Raw genomic sequence first — 16,419 nt, forward strand, 5'->3', positions numbered from 1 at the left:
TTTAGATGTTGACCTGGGTGGTTCTGCTTCAATCACTAAATCCCAACAGTGCATTCCAAATATTCCACAATGCTCTATGTTAAAATATTTCTCCTGCTCTCTGTCCCAAATCTTACATTTGATCTAATAACTATGTTCACCTGTTCCAACCTCCTCAATCACTGGAAACCATCAGTTTCTATACACACTCATCTCACCTTTCATGGTTTCAGATGCCTCCTTTCATATTTTCCCACAAACTCCAGTGTTTCAACAAAAATCGACACACCTTTTCAATTCCTTCTTCCTCATGCTCGGCAGCACCTTAGTGAATTAGTGCTGCACCTTCATTATTGCATTATCTTCATGTAGCATTGGTCCCAAAATTGTACACAATACCCGAGTAGGTATTAGATCAAATGTAAGATTTAGGATAGAGAGCAGGAGAAATATTTTAACATAGAGCATTGGTCCCAAAATTGTACACAATACACCAACTTCCATATAATCCAATATTGTGCAATTCCACTTATTTCATCCTTTGATCAAGCAGATCCTACTTTTCCACAAAGCCAATAGAGGTAATTATCTCTTATACTCTTCCTTTAATGCCTTGTGCTTTTCTCCCACAATCGCCTTGCGCTTTTATTACTCTCCGTCTTACTTTATGTTTCGCCCTCTTCTTCTCTTTTTATTAGTACAGAGATCTCCAGATTCTCCCAAGGGCACCCCTTTTTTCCAGCAGCAATTTATCGCATCGAATAATAATCCTAATTGTCACAAGTAGGCTTACATTAACACTGCAATGAAGTTACTGTGAAAAGCCCCTCAGCGTCACATTCCGGCGCCTGTTCAGGTACACAGTGGGAGGAAACCGGAGCACCCGGAGGAAATCCACACAGACACAGGGAGAACGTTGCAGGACCCGCATGGACAGTGACCCAAGCCAGGAAACGAACCTGGGACCCTGCGAAACAACAGTGCTAACCACTGTACCGCCCATTTTCCAGCCCCACTTCCCATCAAGACACATGGTGTATAAGACTTTTGCCTTCCCCTATATCTCCAGACATTAGAACATCCATTAAATATCATTCACTCTGTCACTCCCTGGACCCGTGAGCAGCTGTTCAGTTTGTAAATATGCATGATTTCTTGTGTAGCCACCTGGGGTGGCCACTGCCCAACACAAAATGGAAGATTACAAAGAATGCAGGGAAAATGGACATGTTGCGAAAGCAAGCAGCTTGCAGAAGCGCTTGTGTATTCTGACTGCTGCAGAAACCAGACAGCACTGTGAAAAAAACAAGTTAGCATACTAATGAGGCGATACCCGGTGATTCCCAGGTACAATGGAAACAAGTTAACTCAAATCGCTACATTGAATAGAAGGCCAGACTTCTCGGCGCCAAGAGAAGTCCAAAACAATAAGCCCCAAGAACCGCCCAGTGATCGAAGAACAGCCCGTTATTGGGGAAATTCAAATCAATCGATTGGGAAGAGACCCAATCGATTGAGAGCGTATAGAGGGTCCGCCCAGGTGGGCGCGAGACCCTGGGAGAGGTATAAGACAGAGACCCCGACCCCAGCTCGCTCTGTTAGCCAGCCTCTCCTTGACCAGCTCTCTCAGCCGGCCCTCCCAACAAGAACACCTTTGTAGCAGCTCTCGAACTTGACCACAGAGAGGAGAGGCCTGGCCAGCAGCCGCCATCAAGTAAGTGTCATACAACGCACGCTACGAGAGTAGACATTCCTGACCCCTTTAGTCCACAACTACTGGAAACCTGCGGACCCAGTGCAGAGCAAGAGACCATTGATCCCTTATCCAGATAAGTATTTGGCCTGTTAGTGGCAGGATTAGCCTAGTCTTGTAGTTTTATATGCACAATTAGTAGATAACTGTATTATAATAAACGTGTCTTGTTTGAACTTACTAACTGGTGTATGGAGTTATTGGTCTGAACTTGAACTTGAAACTTGTGGCGGTATCTTAACGATACCTGGCGACTCTCGAGCTAAGGAACGAAGCAGAGCCAAATTGAGTGTAAAGCACACTCACGCAGAACGAGCAGCACTTTGGGCTATCAGTTTCAGAAATATTTGAAGAACCGGGGTAGTTTATTTCACCTGAAACTCAAAATTTTAAGTTGCTTTCTGAAATTAAATGTAATCATTGCACATAATGTTTAGCCAAACCCATAACTAAAAACATGTCACATTTAAGACACATCCCCTTTCAAGCTAGGTGACATTGTTGAGCTTATATTTTACCCCTCACCCAGCAGTATTCGCAAAATATCACCAGCAAGCACTTTTTGAAAAAAAATCTTCAATTTATTAAAAACACAACTCGTCAGTACAATCAGTCAATCATTCACACTCAATAGTTCCAGGTGTTCAATCACCTTGAGAATCAATCAAAACATTAATTCCATTTGGTGAGTCTTCTATACATATACAGGATAGATCCAATTAAACCTTATTTAAATTATCTCCCACTTGGAAACTAATTATTTTCATATTTTGCCTACAAGGAAATTCACATGAAATCTAGCAGCTGTGATAAAAATACACTTTGCTGCTAAATTTACTTCTGATTTGAAATTGCATAATTTTAATTCAGTGAATAAAAGTAAACACTGTTTTCATTTTAAAAATTAATTTAGAGTACCCAGTTCTTTTTTTTCCAATTAAGGGGCAATTTAGCGGAGTCAATCCACTCAGCCTGCATATTTTTGGGGTGTGGGGATGAAACCCATGCAGACACGGGGAGAATGTGCAAACTCCACACAATGACCCGGGACCAGGATCGAACCCGGATCCTCGGTGCTGTGAGGCAGCAGTGCTAACCACTGCACCACTGTGCCGCCCAAACACCGTTTTCATTTAGTTGCTTTGTTCAAATTACTGGATAATTTTAAATTTTGTACAAAAAAAAACACCTTTTCAATTAACCAGAGCAGACTTAATGCAAATTGAGTTTGATTTATATTGTAGTGGGCAAGATTTCCAGTCCCAGCAACAGAGACTGTTTCTAGCCCAACAGCGTCTCAGCCCAGCGCACAGTACCCATGTCTAATCCAGCAGTCAGTGCCTCGATTCAGCCACAGAAGGTTTTAGCTTGGCTCTATACATTTGGAACTAATTGTAGAAGCAGCTTCATATGTATTGGCAGGGATGCTAGACAATATAAAAAATCCAGTATAGATAATCTACAGCATTACGCTACAGATGGTTGAATTATTTTATTATGAACTGGAAATCAACATTGTTTCACCCGGCCTGCCAACTTAGGACCAGTTAGCAGCTGGAATGTCTGCTTCACCATTGAATGCTAGAAATCTGGTATCCATGGGTGATCAGACACCAATAAGTTATTCTATTTTGAAGTTTGTATATTATTTTCAGTAACATGATATACACTCCGGATCCATAAATGTCACAGACTTATTCCCTCCAAGATACTCAATAGATTCTGAGGACTATCTACAATAAAGTGACTTGAGCTCAAGTGTCCATTTGCCTTCCACTCTCTGCCTGCCAGCTGTCAATGATGTTATTGAATCTTCGACATATTGCAGCTTCATTTTTTTTCCTGGTCCACCATCCTGCTCCTGACAGGAGAGATGTTGCGCATTGGAGATTAAACAATGAGAGCAATAGGAATGTTCATCCCTCCAGTCCTTTCTTTCTTCACAAGATCTGTTCTCCTGCCATTTGGTATGATCCCTTGCAGCTGCTTCTGCGGTAGATGTAATACAGAACACTAAGAAGTGCTCCTGCGGATGTCAATGCCCCAATACAGGCTGATACTAGGATTCCTGAAGGATTCTCATCAGCAGGTATTACGTATTTTGTTTCTGCAGACAGACAGAATAAGTTTAGAAATAAATTTCAGTAAAATAATGGCTCCAACCACCATTACTCTTGCAACAATGTGCCATAAGTATATTTTACTTACTCATAACTATTATTTTCATGAGTCCAGTCTGATTCCCAAATTCATTGATTACTTCAACCTTATAAAATCCAGCATCATTTTGAGTTATTTCAAGGATTGTAAAAGAATTATTAGTAGAACATAGAATGGCTTCACTGTTGTTCTCTAATTTCTTCCAGGTGAACTTGGCTGAGCGACTGCTGTGAACATTGCAGCCAATGGTGACATTCTCACCTTCAGTGACCGATTTGGAAGGATGTGCCCAAAGAGTCAGAACTGTAGGGTGAGAAATGAAAGATGCATTTTAGTAACAATACGTGTGATAGTTTTTATTTTCCCAAGAAAATAGGATTGGGTGTGCTACATTCATTTTTTAAAAATTAATAAATTTAATTAATAAATTTAGAGTATCCAAATCATTTTTCCAATTAAGGGGCAATTTAGTGTGTCCAATCCACCTAACCTGCACATCTTTTGGGTTGTGGGGGCGAAACCCAGGCAAACACGGGGAGAATGTGCAAACACCACACGGACAGTGACCCAGAGCCGGGATCGAACCTGGGACCTTGGCGCCGTGAGGCAGCAGTGCTAACCACTGTGCTGCCCCTAGGTTGTGATACATTCAGATTTATTCTTACAAACCTTGAACAATGAGTTCTGCATTCTGGTTCTCCCTTACCATGTCATTTAATTAGCCAGTTAAGGCCTTTCCTTGCCTCCGCTGGTATTTAAACAGTGGTTGCAGGATCCTTCACCACATGAGGAGGCTGTCAACTGAGTAATAGAGTGGGAGAGCCTCCTTATCAGGAATTCTTTGACCCTAGGAGGGACACCCAGTAACAACAGTATCCTATGGCATAGACGCCGCCTGTCACTTCATTGGTTGCCAAGATACTGCCCCGGTTCTGCAGAGCACTGAAACAGGTTCATCCCTCCTCTACTTTATGCTTCAGTAGTGTGACCTCTGCCACCACCATAAAATCCATGGGCGGGATTCTCCCGCAATCGGCGGGGCGGGCAGTACTGGCGCCAAAGAGTGGCATGAACCACTCCTGCGTCGGGCCGCCCGGAAGGTGCGGAATCCTCCGCGCTTCCGGGGGCTAGGCCGGCGCTGGAGGGGTTGGCGCCGTGCGAACCGGCACCGAAGGGCCTCCGCTTGCCGGCGCGAGTTGGCGAATGCGCAGGAGCGCCAGTGTCTTCTGGCGCATGTGCAGAACCGCTGCCGTGATTCCTGCGCATGCGCAAGGAATCTCCGCACCGGCCATCATGGAGGGAAAGAGTACCCCCCCCCCCCCCTCCCCACCGGGGCCGGATCCCACGCGTCCCCCTGAGGAGTCCGCAAGTCACCTTCAAAGCCAGGTCCCGCCGGTATAGATCTTGTCAAATCCACGTCAGCGGGACTGGCCGAAAACGGGCCGCTGCTCTGCCCATCGGGGCCCGGAGAATCGGCGGGGGTGGGGGGGATGCCAATGGCCCCTAGCCGGCGTCGGAGTGGCGGGGAGAGATTCACACTGGCGGGGGGTGTCGAAGAATCCCGCCCCAGGTGTTCCTGACTATGTGCCTTCAGTTAAAACCAGAGAAGGTCCTCAGAAACCAGCAATATACAATTGCCACAGCCTGTATGGGTTTGGAATATTCCATCCATTGTGTAAAGAGCACAAATAATATCACAGACTCTGCCCCGACTTTGACACAAAATATCAAACTCAAAACATCAATCTGAGGATCGGTGAAACTTGAAACAAGGGAGCACTTCCGTGATTGATGATCATATTCTTTAGGGAAATAGGGGAGACTTTACATTGTACCTAGCCCAGGTTGTAACTAACTTGCCGGATGTGATGCCGATAGTGCATAATAACAATGTGAACGTGTTCTAATTGGCAGTGTTAACAGCCTCCATTTGGTTGAGCTGATCAATTATAAAAATATAATTGTTAGCAGGGATTCAATCCTTCCCATGGAGACTGCTCTCTCTGGATAAACCCAGTCTTACTTCACAGATTAGTGTTATTAGGGGCAGTTCATTCCTATGATGCGTTTCTCAATCTTAAACCAGATAAAATACAATTCCAGTATTTCAGAGATAGGAAGGGTACAAACCTTGAACAGTCAGCTCCACCGTTGCCTTGTCTGATCCCAGACCATTGATGGCCTCACATTCATACTGCCCGGCATCACCAAACTGAGCTGCACCAATTGTAAATGTTCCGTTCTCCGAGCCCAGCTCCACCTGTCCACTTTCTGACTTCTTCCTCAGTATAATCCGAGCAGATGGGTTTGAGTGGCTGGTGCAGGTAACACTAACAGAGTCTCCTTCCTTCACAACAGGGGGAGTGACAGAGAGACTGGTGTCTCTGGGGGCACCTGTAAAGAAAGAGGATATTTCCCATGACCAATCTGACACTCCAGTTATACCTGACAATAACCAGCAATACCAACCAGCTGGGGATGCTTGGTTTGGCTCACATATTGTGGCTTTAGGTTATTGGCGGAGTGACTTCTGTTAAAACCAGTGAAGGTCCTCGAGACCAGCAATAGACATCTGCATTCCTGTCTCATTCCTGCCACAGCCTGTATGGGTTTGGAATATTCCATCCATTTTGTAAAGCGCACAAACAATATCACAGATGCTGCCCTGACTTTGACACAAAAGCTCAAACTCAAAGACCCTGAAGATCAGTGAAACTTGAAACAAGGGAGCTCTTCTGTGATTGATGATCAGTAGATTCCTCAAGGAAACAGGGTGACTTTACTTTGTACCTAGCCCAGGTTGTTGTGGGCGGCACGGTAGCACTGTGGTTTGCACTGTTGCTTTACAGCTCCGGGGTCCCAGGTTAGATTCCTGGCTTGGGTCACTGCCTGTGCAGAGTCTGCATGTTCTCCCCCTGTCTGTATGGGTTTCCTCCGGGTGCTCCGGTTTTCTCCCACAAGTCCCCAAAGACGTGTTTCTCAGGTGATTTGGACATTTTCTTATATTTAGAGTACCACATTCATTTTTTTTCCAATTAAGGGACAATTTAGCATGGCCAATCCACCTACGCTGCACATCTTTGGGTTGTGGGAATGAGACACATGCTGACTCGAGGAGAACGTGCAAACACCGCACGGTCACTGACCCGGGACCAGGTTCGAACCCAGACCCTCAAAGCCATGAGTGACTGGACATTCTGAATTCTCCCTCCTTGTACATGAACAGGCGCTGGCGCGTGGCGACTCGGGGATTTTCACAGTAACTTCATTGCAGTGTTAATGTAAACCTACTTGTGACAATAATAAAGACCAATATTAACTAACTTGCTGATGTGATGCTGATAGTGGATAATAACAATGTGAATTTGTTCTAATTGGCCGTGTAAACAGCCTCTATTTTGTTGAGCTGAGCAATTATTAAAATTTAATTGTTAGCAGGGATTCAATCCTTCCCATGGAGGCTGCTCTCCCCGGATAAACCCAGTCTTACTTCACGGATTAGTGTTATTAGGGGCAGTTAGTTCCTATGATGTGTTTCAATCTTAAACCGCATAAAATACAATTCCAGTATTTCAGAGATAGGAAGGGTACAAACCTTGAACAGTCAGCTCCGCCGTTGCCTTGTCTGATCCCAGACCATTGATGGCCTCACATTCATACTGCCCGGCATCACCAAACTGAGCTGCACCAATTGTAAATGTTCCGTTCTCCGAGCCCAGCTCCACCTGTCCACTTTCTGACTTCTTCCTCAGTATAATCCGAGCAGATGGGTTTGAGTGGCTGGTGCAGGTAACACTAACAGAGTCTCCTTCCTTCACAACAGGGGGAGTGACAGAGAGACTGGTGTCTCTGGGGGCACCTGTAAAGAAAGAGGATATTTCCCATTAATTTCACATCTGGAGAGATTTGGTTGCAATCATTATTAATCCAGCGCTCGATATATTCACAAATACCCAGCAATACCACATCCGTGGATGGTGGGTTTGACTTAAAGGCCACATACCGTGGCTTTATGGGCTGGATTTGTCAAGACCTTGGGGGATGGACTGGGAGGCCAGACGGTTAGTAAACTGGCACAGAAGGATGGCTGCTGGCATACCCCTTATCTTTTTGCCCAATGCCACCTACCCAGAGGCAAATGAAGCCATTTAGTTGGCCAATTAAGGCTTCACCTCACCTGGCTGGTATTTAACCAGTGGTTGGAGGGTCCTCCGCCACATCAGGAGGCTGTCAGGTGGGAAATAGAGTGGGAGTGCATCCTGATCAGGAATTCTTTGATCTAGGCAGGGACACCCAGTAACAACAGCATCCTATGGCATAGATGCCGCCTGGCACTTTATTGGTTGCCAAGGTACTGCCCCAGATTCTGCAGAGCACTGAAACAGGTCCATCCCCTCCCCTACTTTATGCTCCAGCTGTGTGTGACCTCTGCTACCACCATAAAATCCAGGTGTTCCTGAACATGTGCCTTTAGTTAAAACCGAGAAGGTCCTCTGAGACCAGCAATATACAACTGCATTCCTGTCGCATTTCTGCCACAGCCTGTATGGGTTTGGAATATTGCATCCATTGTGTAAAGAGCACAAACAATATCACAGACTCTTCCCCGACTTTGACACAAAATATCAAACTCAAAACATCAATCTGAGGATCGGTGAAACTTGAAACAAGGGAGCACTTCTATGATTGATGATCATATTCTTTAGGGAAATAGGGAGACTTTACTTTGTACCTAGCCCAGGTTGTAACTAACTTGCCGGATGTGATGCCGATAGTGCATAATAACAATGTGAACGTGTTCTAATTGGCAGTGTTAACAGCCTCCATTTGGTTGAGCTGATCAATTATAAAAATATAATTGTTAGCAGGGATTCAATCCTTCCCATGGAGACTGCTCTCTCTGGATAAACCCAGTCTTACTTCACAGATTAGTGTTATTAGGGGCAGTTCATTCCTATGATGCGTTTCTCAATCTTAAACCAGATAAAATACAATTCCAGTATTTCAGAGATAGGAAGGGTACAAACCTTGAACAGTCAGCTCCGCCGTTGCCTTGTCTGATCCCAGACCATTGATGGCCTCACATTCATACTGCCCGGCATCACCAAACTGAGCTGCACCAATTGTAAATGTTGCGTTCTCCGAGCCCAGCTCCACCTGTCCACTTTCTGACTTCTTCCTCAGTATAATCCAAGCAGATGGGTTTGAGTGGCTGGTGCAGGTAACACTAACAGAGTCTCCTTCCTTCACAACAGGGGGAGTGACAGAGAGACTGGTGTCTCTGGGGGCACCTGTAAAGAAAGAGGATATTTCCCATGACCAATCTGACACTCCAGTTATACCTGACAATAACCAGCAATACCAACCAGCTGGGGATGCTTGGTTTGGCTCACATATTGTGGCTTTAGGTAATTGGCGGAGTGACTTCATGTTAAAACTAGTGAAGGTCCTCAGAGACCAGCAATAGACATCTGCATTCCTGTCTCATTCCTGCCACAGCCTGTATGGGTTTGGAATATTCCATCCATTTTGTAAAGCGCAAACAATATCACAGATGCTGCCCTGACTTTGACACAAAAGCTCAAACTCAAAGACCCTGAAGATCAGTGAAACTTGAAACAAGGGAGCTCTTCTGTGATTGATGATCAGTAGATTCCTCAAGGAAACAGGGTGACTTTACTTTGTACCTAGCCCAGGTTGTTGTGGGCGGCACGGTAGCACTGTGGTTTGCACTGTTGCTTTACAGCTCCGGGGTCCCAGGTTAGATTCCTGGCTTGGGTCACTGCCTGTGCGGAGTCTGCACGTTCTCCCCCTGTCTGTATGGGTTTCCTCCGGGTGCTCCGGTTTTCTCCCACAAGTCCCCAAAGACGTGTTTCTCAGGTGATTTGGACATTTTCTTATATTTAGAGTACCACATTCATTTTTTTTCCAATTAAGGGACAATTTAGCATGGCCAATCCACCTACGCTGCACATCTTTGGGTTGTGGGAATGAGACACACGCTGACTCGAGGAGAACGTGCAAACACCGCACGGTCACTGACCCGGGACCAGGTTCGAACCCAGACCCTCAAAGCCATGAGTGACTGGACATTCTGAATTCTCCCTCCTTGTACAATGACAGGCGCTGGCGCGTGGCGACTCGGGGATTTTCACAGTAACTTCATTGCAGTGTTAATGTAAACCTACTTGTGACAATAATAAAGATCAATATTAACTAACTTGCTGATGTGATGCTGATAGTGGATAATAACAATGTGAATTTGTTCTAATTGGCCGTGTAAACAGCCTCTATTTTGTTGAGCTGAGCAATTATTAAAATTTAATTGTTAGCAGGGATTCAATCCTTCCCATGGAGGCTGCTCTCCCTGGATAAACCCAGTCTTACTTCACGGATTAGTGTTATTAGGGGCAGTTAGTTCCTATGATGTGTTTCTCAATCTTAAACCGCATAAAATACAATTCCAGTATTTCAGAGATAGGAAGGGTACAAACCTTGAACAGTCAGCTCCGCCGTTGCCTTGTCTGATCCCAGACCATTGATGGCCTCACATTCATACTGCCCGGCATCACCAAACTGAGCTGCACCAATTGTAAATGTTCCGTTCTCCGAGCCCAGCTCCACCTGTCCACTTTCTGACTTCTTCCTCAGTATAATCCGAGCAGATGGGTTTGAGTGGCTGGTGCAGGTAACACTAACAGAGTCTCCTTCCTTCACAACAGGGGGAGTGACAGAGAGACTGGTGTCTCTGGGGGCACCTGTAAAGAAAGAGGATATTTCCCATTATTTTCACATCTGGAGAGATTTGGTTGCAATCATTATTAATCCAGCGCTCGATATATTCACAAATACCCAGCAAAACCACATCCGTAGATGGTGGGTTTGACTTAAAGGCCACATACCATGGCTTTATGGGCTGGATTTGTCAAGACCTTGGGGGATGGACTGGGAGGCCAGACCGTTAGTAAACTGGCACAGAAGGATGGCTGCTGGCATACCCCTTATCTTTTTGCCCAATGCCACCTGCCCAGAGGCAAATGAAGCCATTTAGTTGGCCAATTAAGGCTTCTCCTCACCTGGCTGGTATTTAACCAGTGGTTGGAGGGTCCTCCGCCACATCAGGAGGCTGTCAGGTGGGAAATAGAGTGGGAGTGCCTCCTGATCAGGAATTCTTTGATCTAGGCAGGGACACCCAGTAACAACAGCATCCTATGGCATAGATGCCGCCTGGCACTTTATTGGTTGCCAAGGTACTGCCCCAGATTCTGCAGAGCACTGAAACAGGTTCATCCCCTCCCCTACTTTATGCTCCAGCTGTGTGTGACCTCTGCTACCACCATAAAATCCAGGTGTTCCTGAACATGTGCCTTTAGTTAAAACCAGAGAAGGTCCTCTGAGACCAGCAATATACAACTGCATTCCTGTCTCATTTCTGCCACAGCCTGTATGGGTTTGGAATATTCCATCCATTGTGTAAAGAGCACAAACAATATCACAGACTCTTCCCCGACTTTGACACAAAATATCAAACTCAAAACATCAATCTGAGGATCGGTGAAACTTGAAACAAGGGAGCACTTCTGTGATTGATGATCATATTCTTTAGGGAAATAGGGAGACTTTACTTTGTACCTAGCCCAGGTTGTAACTAACTTGCCGGATGTGATGCCGATAGTGCATAATAACAATGTGAACGTGTTCTAATTGGCAGTGTTAACAGCCTCCATTTGGTTGAGCTGATCAATTATAAAAATATAATTGTTAGCAGGGATTCAATCCTTCCCATGGAGACTGCTCTCTCTGGATAAACCCAGTCTTACTTCACAGATTAGTGTTATTAGGGGCAGTTCATTCCTATGATGCGTTTCTCAATCTTAAACCAGATAAAATACAATTCCAGTATTTCAGAGATAGGAAGGGTAAAAACCTTGAACAGTCAGCTCCGCCGTTGCCTTGTCTGATCCCAGACCATTGATGGCCTCACATTCATACTGCCCGGCATCACCAAACTGAGCTGCACCAATTGTAAATGTTGCGTTCTCCGAGCCCAGCTCCACCTGTCCACTTTCTGACTTCTTCCTCAGTATAATCCAAGCAGATGGGTTTGAGTGGCTGGTGCAGGTAACACTAACAGAGTCTCCTTCCTTCACAACAGGGGGAGTGACAGAGAGACTGGTGTCTCTGGGGGCACCTGTAAAGAAAGAGGATATTTCCCATGACCAATCTGACACTCCAGTTATACCTGACAATAACCAGCAATACCAACCAGCTGGGGATGCTTGGTTTGGCTCACATATTGTGGCTTTAGGTTATTGGCGGAGTGACTTCTGTTAAAACCAGTGAAGGTCCTCAGAGACCAGCAATAGACATCTGCATTCCTGTCTCATTCCTGCCACAGCCTGTATGGGTTTGGAATATTCCATCCATTTTGTAAAGCGCACAAACAATATCACAGATGCTGCCCTGACTTTGACACAAAAGCTCAAACTCAAAGACCCTGAAGATCAGTGAAACTTGAAACAAGGGAGCTCTTCTGTGATTGATGATCAGTAGATTCCTCAAGGAAACAGGGTGACTTTACTTTGTACCTAGCCCAGGTTGTTGTGGGCGGCACGGTAACACTGTGGTTTGCACTGTTGCTTTACAGCTCCGGGGTCCCAGGTTAGATTCCTGGCTTGGGTCACTGCCTGTGCGGAGTCTGCACGTTCTCCCCCTGTCTGTATGGGTTTCCTCCGGGTGCTTCGGTTTTCTCCCACAAGTCCCCAAAGACGTGTTTCTCAGGTGATTTGGACATTTTCTTATATTTAGAGTACCACATTCATTTTTTTTCCAATTAAGGGACAATTTAGCATGGCCAATCCATCTACGCTGCACATCTTTGGGTTGTGGGAATGAGACACACGCTGACTCGAGGAGAACGTGCAAACACCGCACGGTCACTGACCCGGGACCAGGTTCGAACCCAGACCCTCAAAGCCATGAGTGACTTCTTCCTCAGTATAATCCGAGCAGATGGGTTTGAGTGGCTGGTGCAGGTAACACTAACAGAGTCTCCTTCCTTCACAACAGGGGGAGTGACAGAGAGACTGGTGTCTCTGGGGGCACCTGTAAGGAAAGGCCATGAAGTGGAATGAGTGAATAACAAGAGGCTGTTTCAAGTCAACATCATCGAATCGGCCCAGAGCGAGTTCCACTTACCAAGAATGTGAATCTCCAGCTGTCTGCTCTCTCTCCCCAGCTTATTGCTGACTTCACAACGGTAAGTTCCTGCATCCCTAATCTGAGCTGTTGGCAGGTGAAGAGTTTTCTCCTTGGCAATCACTGACCAGCCATGGGTTGACTCTTTGCTCCATACAATGCTGGCAGGGGGGTTGCTGTTGGTAACACAGCTCAGTAGGATGTCCTGGCCCTCTCTCTCAGTGTGGGATGGTGTTACAGAAATGTTGGTCATTCTGGGAGCATCTACAAAAGGAGGGGGGGGGGGGGGGGGGGGGGGGAAAGGAGAAATAACTTAGTCAGTACAATGCGAGCGAGTTGTAAATGTTTAGTGAGAGCCCAGTGAATACTGAGGGCGCACTCAAATCTCTAAGTTGATACTTACACAGAACCTGTAAAGTTAACTTGCTCTCCAAAGTCTTGCTTGGTATTTCGACACTGAGTAAGCGGGCACGGCAGCTGACCTCTTTCCCGGAGTCCCCAAGTTCAGGCACCAGTTCACTGGTGATGGTCACCGGCGTTTGGAAAAACTCTTGCTTATTTATAAGGGTGTCTCCTTTCAGCAATTCTACCTCGACCCCAACCTGATAAACATCAGGAACGGTGCAGTTCAAGGTGTTTTTCTTGCCCAGTTCCAGTTCGTTGACCAACTCCAGGACCAGCTCATCTGGAAAAGCTGCAGTCACAGAATCAAACAGAGAGAGTTTTGTGATTGCACCCTCTCCTGACCATTAACCAATTAATTCCAGATCCACCAGAGGTGCTGGTAATCCAGTCACTCACCAATAGACTCAGAAAACATTCCTCAAACCGCTGGGAAGTGACACTAAGACTTCTGAAGTGACAGTCACTTCTGAAAGGGTTAGAAATATTTTGCATTTTTTATGATTTTAATCTGTTTCCAATCATTTTAAAATAAGTCCCCCAGAACGTGTACTAAACAGTTTAAAAAGTCAGTGATGTGTTAATACTCACAATAAACGCTCACCTCCTGGGAGCTCTGCTGTTCTTGGTTACCGCATGTTGCAGAACAGATGTATAGTTCCCCATTGTGTAAGGTCACCGGGGAGAAGGTGAGGGTCGACACTGAGCCCTGATCGCTGACCTCTCCCCCACGAGGCTTGTCCGTTGCGATTTTCCAGCTAAAGTGAGGAGATGTGGAGCACCCAGTGCTTCTGCAGTTCAGCACCAACTCCCCTCCGATCCGGGCCCACCTCATCTCTGACTTTGCTTCCAGTTTCACATTGAAGGTAGATCCTGTATGTGTGGTGGTGGGGGGGGGGGGGGGGGGGGGGGGGGGGTCCAAACTTATTTTTAAAAAATACTTCACAAACTCAAAAAAAAATTCACAAACATTTTTTAAAAAATAACTATAAACACATTTAGTAATCTTTCAACGTTATAAAGCAAACGTGTAGATTCATTTAAAACGTTTACAAATGTAATGTTTAAAAGTTTACAATTTAATAAAAACACGTACGGATTAATAAAATTAACTGACAATTTAGATTTGAGAGAAGTTTACAAATGCAATGTTTTAAACGTCCATAGAAAGTTTTCCATCATGATTTGACGTTGAAAATCTACAAGTTTGTTTTAACTTCATAAATGTATTTTTAATTGAGCAGAAAGCCAAAACAGATCTTTTGAATTCGTTTTTGATTGTGAACTAATTATATTGAAAACTAATTATGGTAAAAATGAGGATATCAAATCAAAAGACTTACCAGTTGTGAGCAGGATTGCGAGAGTCAGTAAGTACATGAATGATCTTCCGTTAGCCATGGTGCCCGCTCAAAACAAGCTGCTGTTGTGAAGCTCAGGCCTGGTCAGAGAAAGCTGACAAGTTAGGGGAGTTCTGAGCTGCGCTGTCCTTTTTATAGAGCAGTTTGCCTGACTTGGGAATTTCCCTTCCCCCTCGCTATTGAAAGAAATACCCAACCACGTGCCCTAACACCCTCTCTTGCTTTTTTTTTGTCCAGAAACGTTCTGGGAACTTCCCATTCAGACGAGTGGAGCCAAGAACAGCAAACAAAAAGCAGATCAGAGAGAGAGAGAATAAAACAGCAAAATAGTCCGCCCAGTGACCGAAGGTAACCCAAGTTCGAAAGTGTCCCTTATCTGGCCTGGGGCAGCTATGTGCGCCCTCGGGTATGATTGAAGGGTATTGTGGAAGCAGGGACCTTTGCCTTATCAATGGGTCACTTGGGTGAACACCTCAGCTCACATCAGATGTAAAATGAAACAAACAGAAAATGGCACATGGTCTGACAGCAGGTCTGACAGCATCTGGAGAGAGAGAACAGAGATAACCGGCAGGACTTTCCATGGGCCTTCGCTGCAATTGGGAAAGGCGATCGGGCGGAGAATCGGTCATGAAGCCAAATGGGTTCACGCCAATTTTCAATGCTCCGGCGCCTTGAAAGCAGCGTCAATGCGTTCTACTCCGCACCTACATATCATTAGTGGACCTGACCCGGTATTCTCCGGGGCCTCTGTGATGCTGCGCCACTGCTGGGGGAAGTTCCCGACGGCCAGTGTCACTTGTGCTTTTAAAAATTGGAAAACTAACCCGGGTTCGGATCCCGGCCCTGGGTCGCTGTCCGTGTGGAGTTTGCGCGTTCTCCCCATGTCTGCGGGGGTTTCTCCCCCACGGCACTGGGATGCGTAGGTTGGGTAGATTGGTCATGCTGAATTGCCCCTTAATTTGAACAAAAAATGATAGTTGGATACTCTTAAAAAAAACATTTTTTAATTGAGAAACTAGCTCCTTAGCTGGCGAGGGAAAGGGAGGATGTAGGACACACAGAGGCTGCCGGTCTTCGAATTGCCCCAGGGAGGGGGGGCAGGGGGCCTCCGCCAATCCTGGGGGGGGGGCAGAGGGTGGTGGTCAGGGGATGGGCCGTGGGGTCGAGGTGATCCTCATGGGACCAGGGTGTCTAGGCACAGACCGCCATTGCCGCAGCCTGGAAGGCAGCCATCTTGCTGCGCACCCCACTGACTCCCCACCGTGGCCCCGGTTGTGATACTGGTCGTATGGGTGGGACACCGGAGCGGTGAGTGCTGGCTGAACTGTGGTCCCTGGGCCAAGCCTACACACAATATCTGTCCATCTCCACCATCCTCCCCACCAGCCCAGCCCAGCCCATCCTTCATTCTCATTTGACAGAGCACCGAGGCAGGTTGGAACATTGTGCATAGAATTTTAACGTGAACAAATATATGCAGCTTTATTCCCTAGCCCCAAATGCTATACTGTGCCCTAAACCCATGCCAACTTAACTGGCGTCTACTTTTCTGGCCCTACAGGG

At 46.0% G+C, this 16,419-nt stretch overlaps 1 protein-coding gene and 1 long non-coding RNA gene across 5 annotated transcripts in view; one reads left to right on the top strand and one right to left on the bottom strand.

The window, feature by feature from the left end:
* Positions 1-16,419, top strand: part of LOC119964782 — a 163,349-nt gene that overhangs the window by 25,865 nt on the left and 121,065 nt on the right. For both annotated transcript variants that reach the window (XR_005460361.1, XR_005460362.1), the window contains exons 2-3: positions 4,099-4,202; positions 12,962-13,151. This is a non-coding gene — a long non-coding RNA (uncharacterized LOC119964782). The remainder of the gene's footprint in view (positions 1-4,098; positions 4,203-12,961; positions 13,152-16,419) is intronic.
* Positions 2,292-14,948, bottom strand: LOC119964780 (vascular cell adhesion protein 1-like). Of its 3 annotated transcripts, XM_038794751.1 has the most exons (12): positions 14,836-14,948; positions 14,084-14,365; positions 13,494-13,784; positions 13,091-13,354; positions 12,886-12,997; positions 11,820-11,971; positions 10,387-10,650; positions 8,920-9,183; positions 7,488-7,751; positions 6,023-6,286; positions 3,941-4,195; positions 2,292-3,839 (listed from the first exon to the last, which is right to left on the bottom strand). In XM_038794751.1, the coding sequence occupies exons 1-12, from the start codon at positions 14,891-14,893 to the stop codon at positions 3,673-3,675; spliced, it is 2,637 nt and encodes an 878-aa protein (XP_038650679.1). In that variant the 5' UTR covers positions 14,894-14,948; the 3' UTR covers positions 2,292-3,672. The 3 variants fall into 3 exon arrangements, with proteins under 3 accessions (XP_038650679.1, XP_038650678.1, XP_038650682.1); XM_038794750.1 differs by lacking the exon at positions 12,886-12,997 and having other exon boundaries at positions 11,820-12,083; XM_038794754.1 differs by lacking the exons at positions 6,023-6,286; positions 12,886-12,997 and having other exon boundaries at positions 11,820-12,083.

Source organism: Scyliorhinus canicula, chromosome 4 (assembly GCF_902713615.1).
Source record: "Scyliorhinus canicula chromosome 4, sScyCan1.1, whole genome shotgun sequence".
Lineage (NCBI taxonomy): Eukaryota > Metazoa > Chordata > Chondrichthyes > Carcharhiniformes > Scyliorhinidae > Scyliorhinus > Scyliorhinus canicula.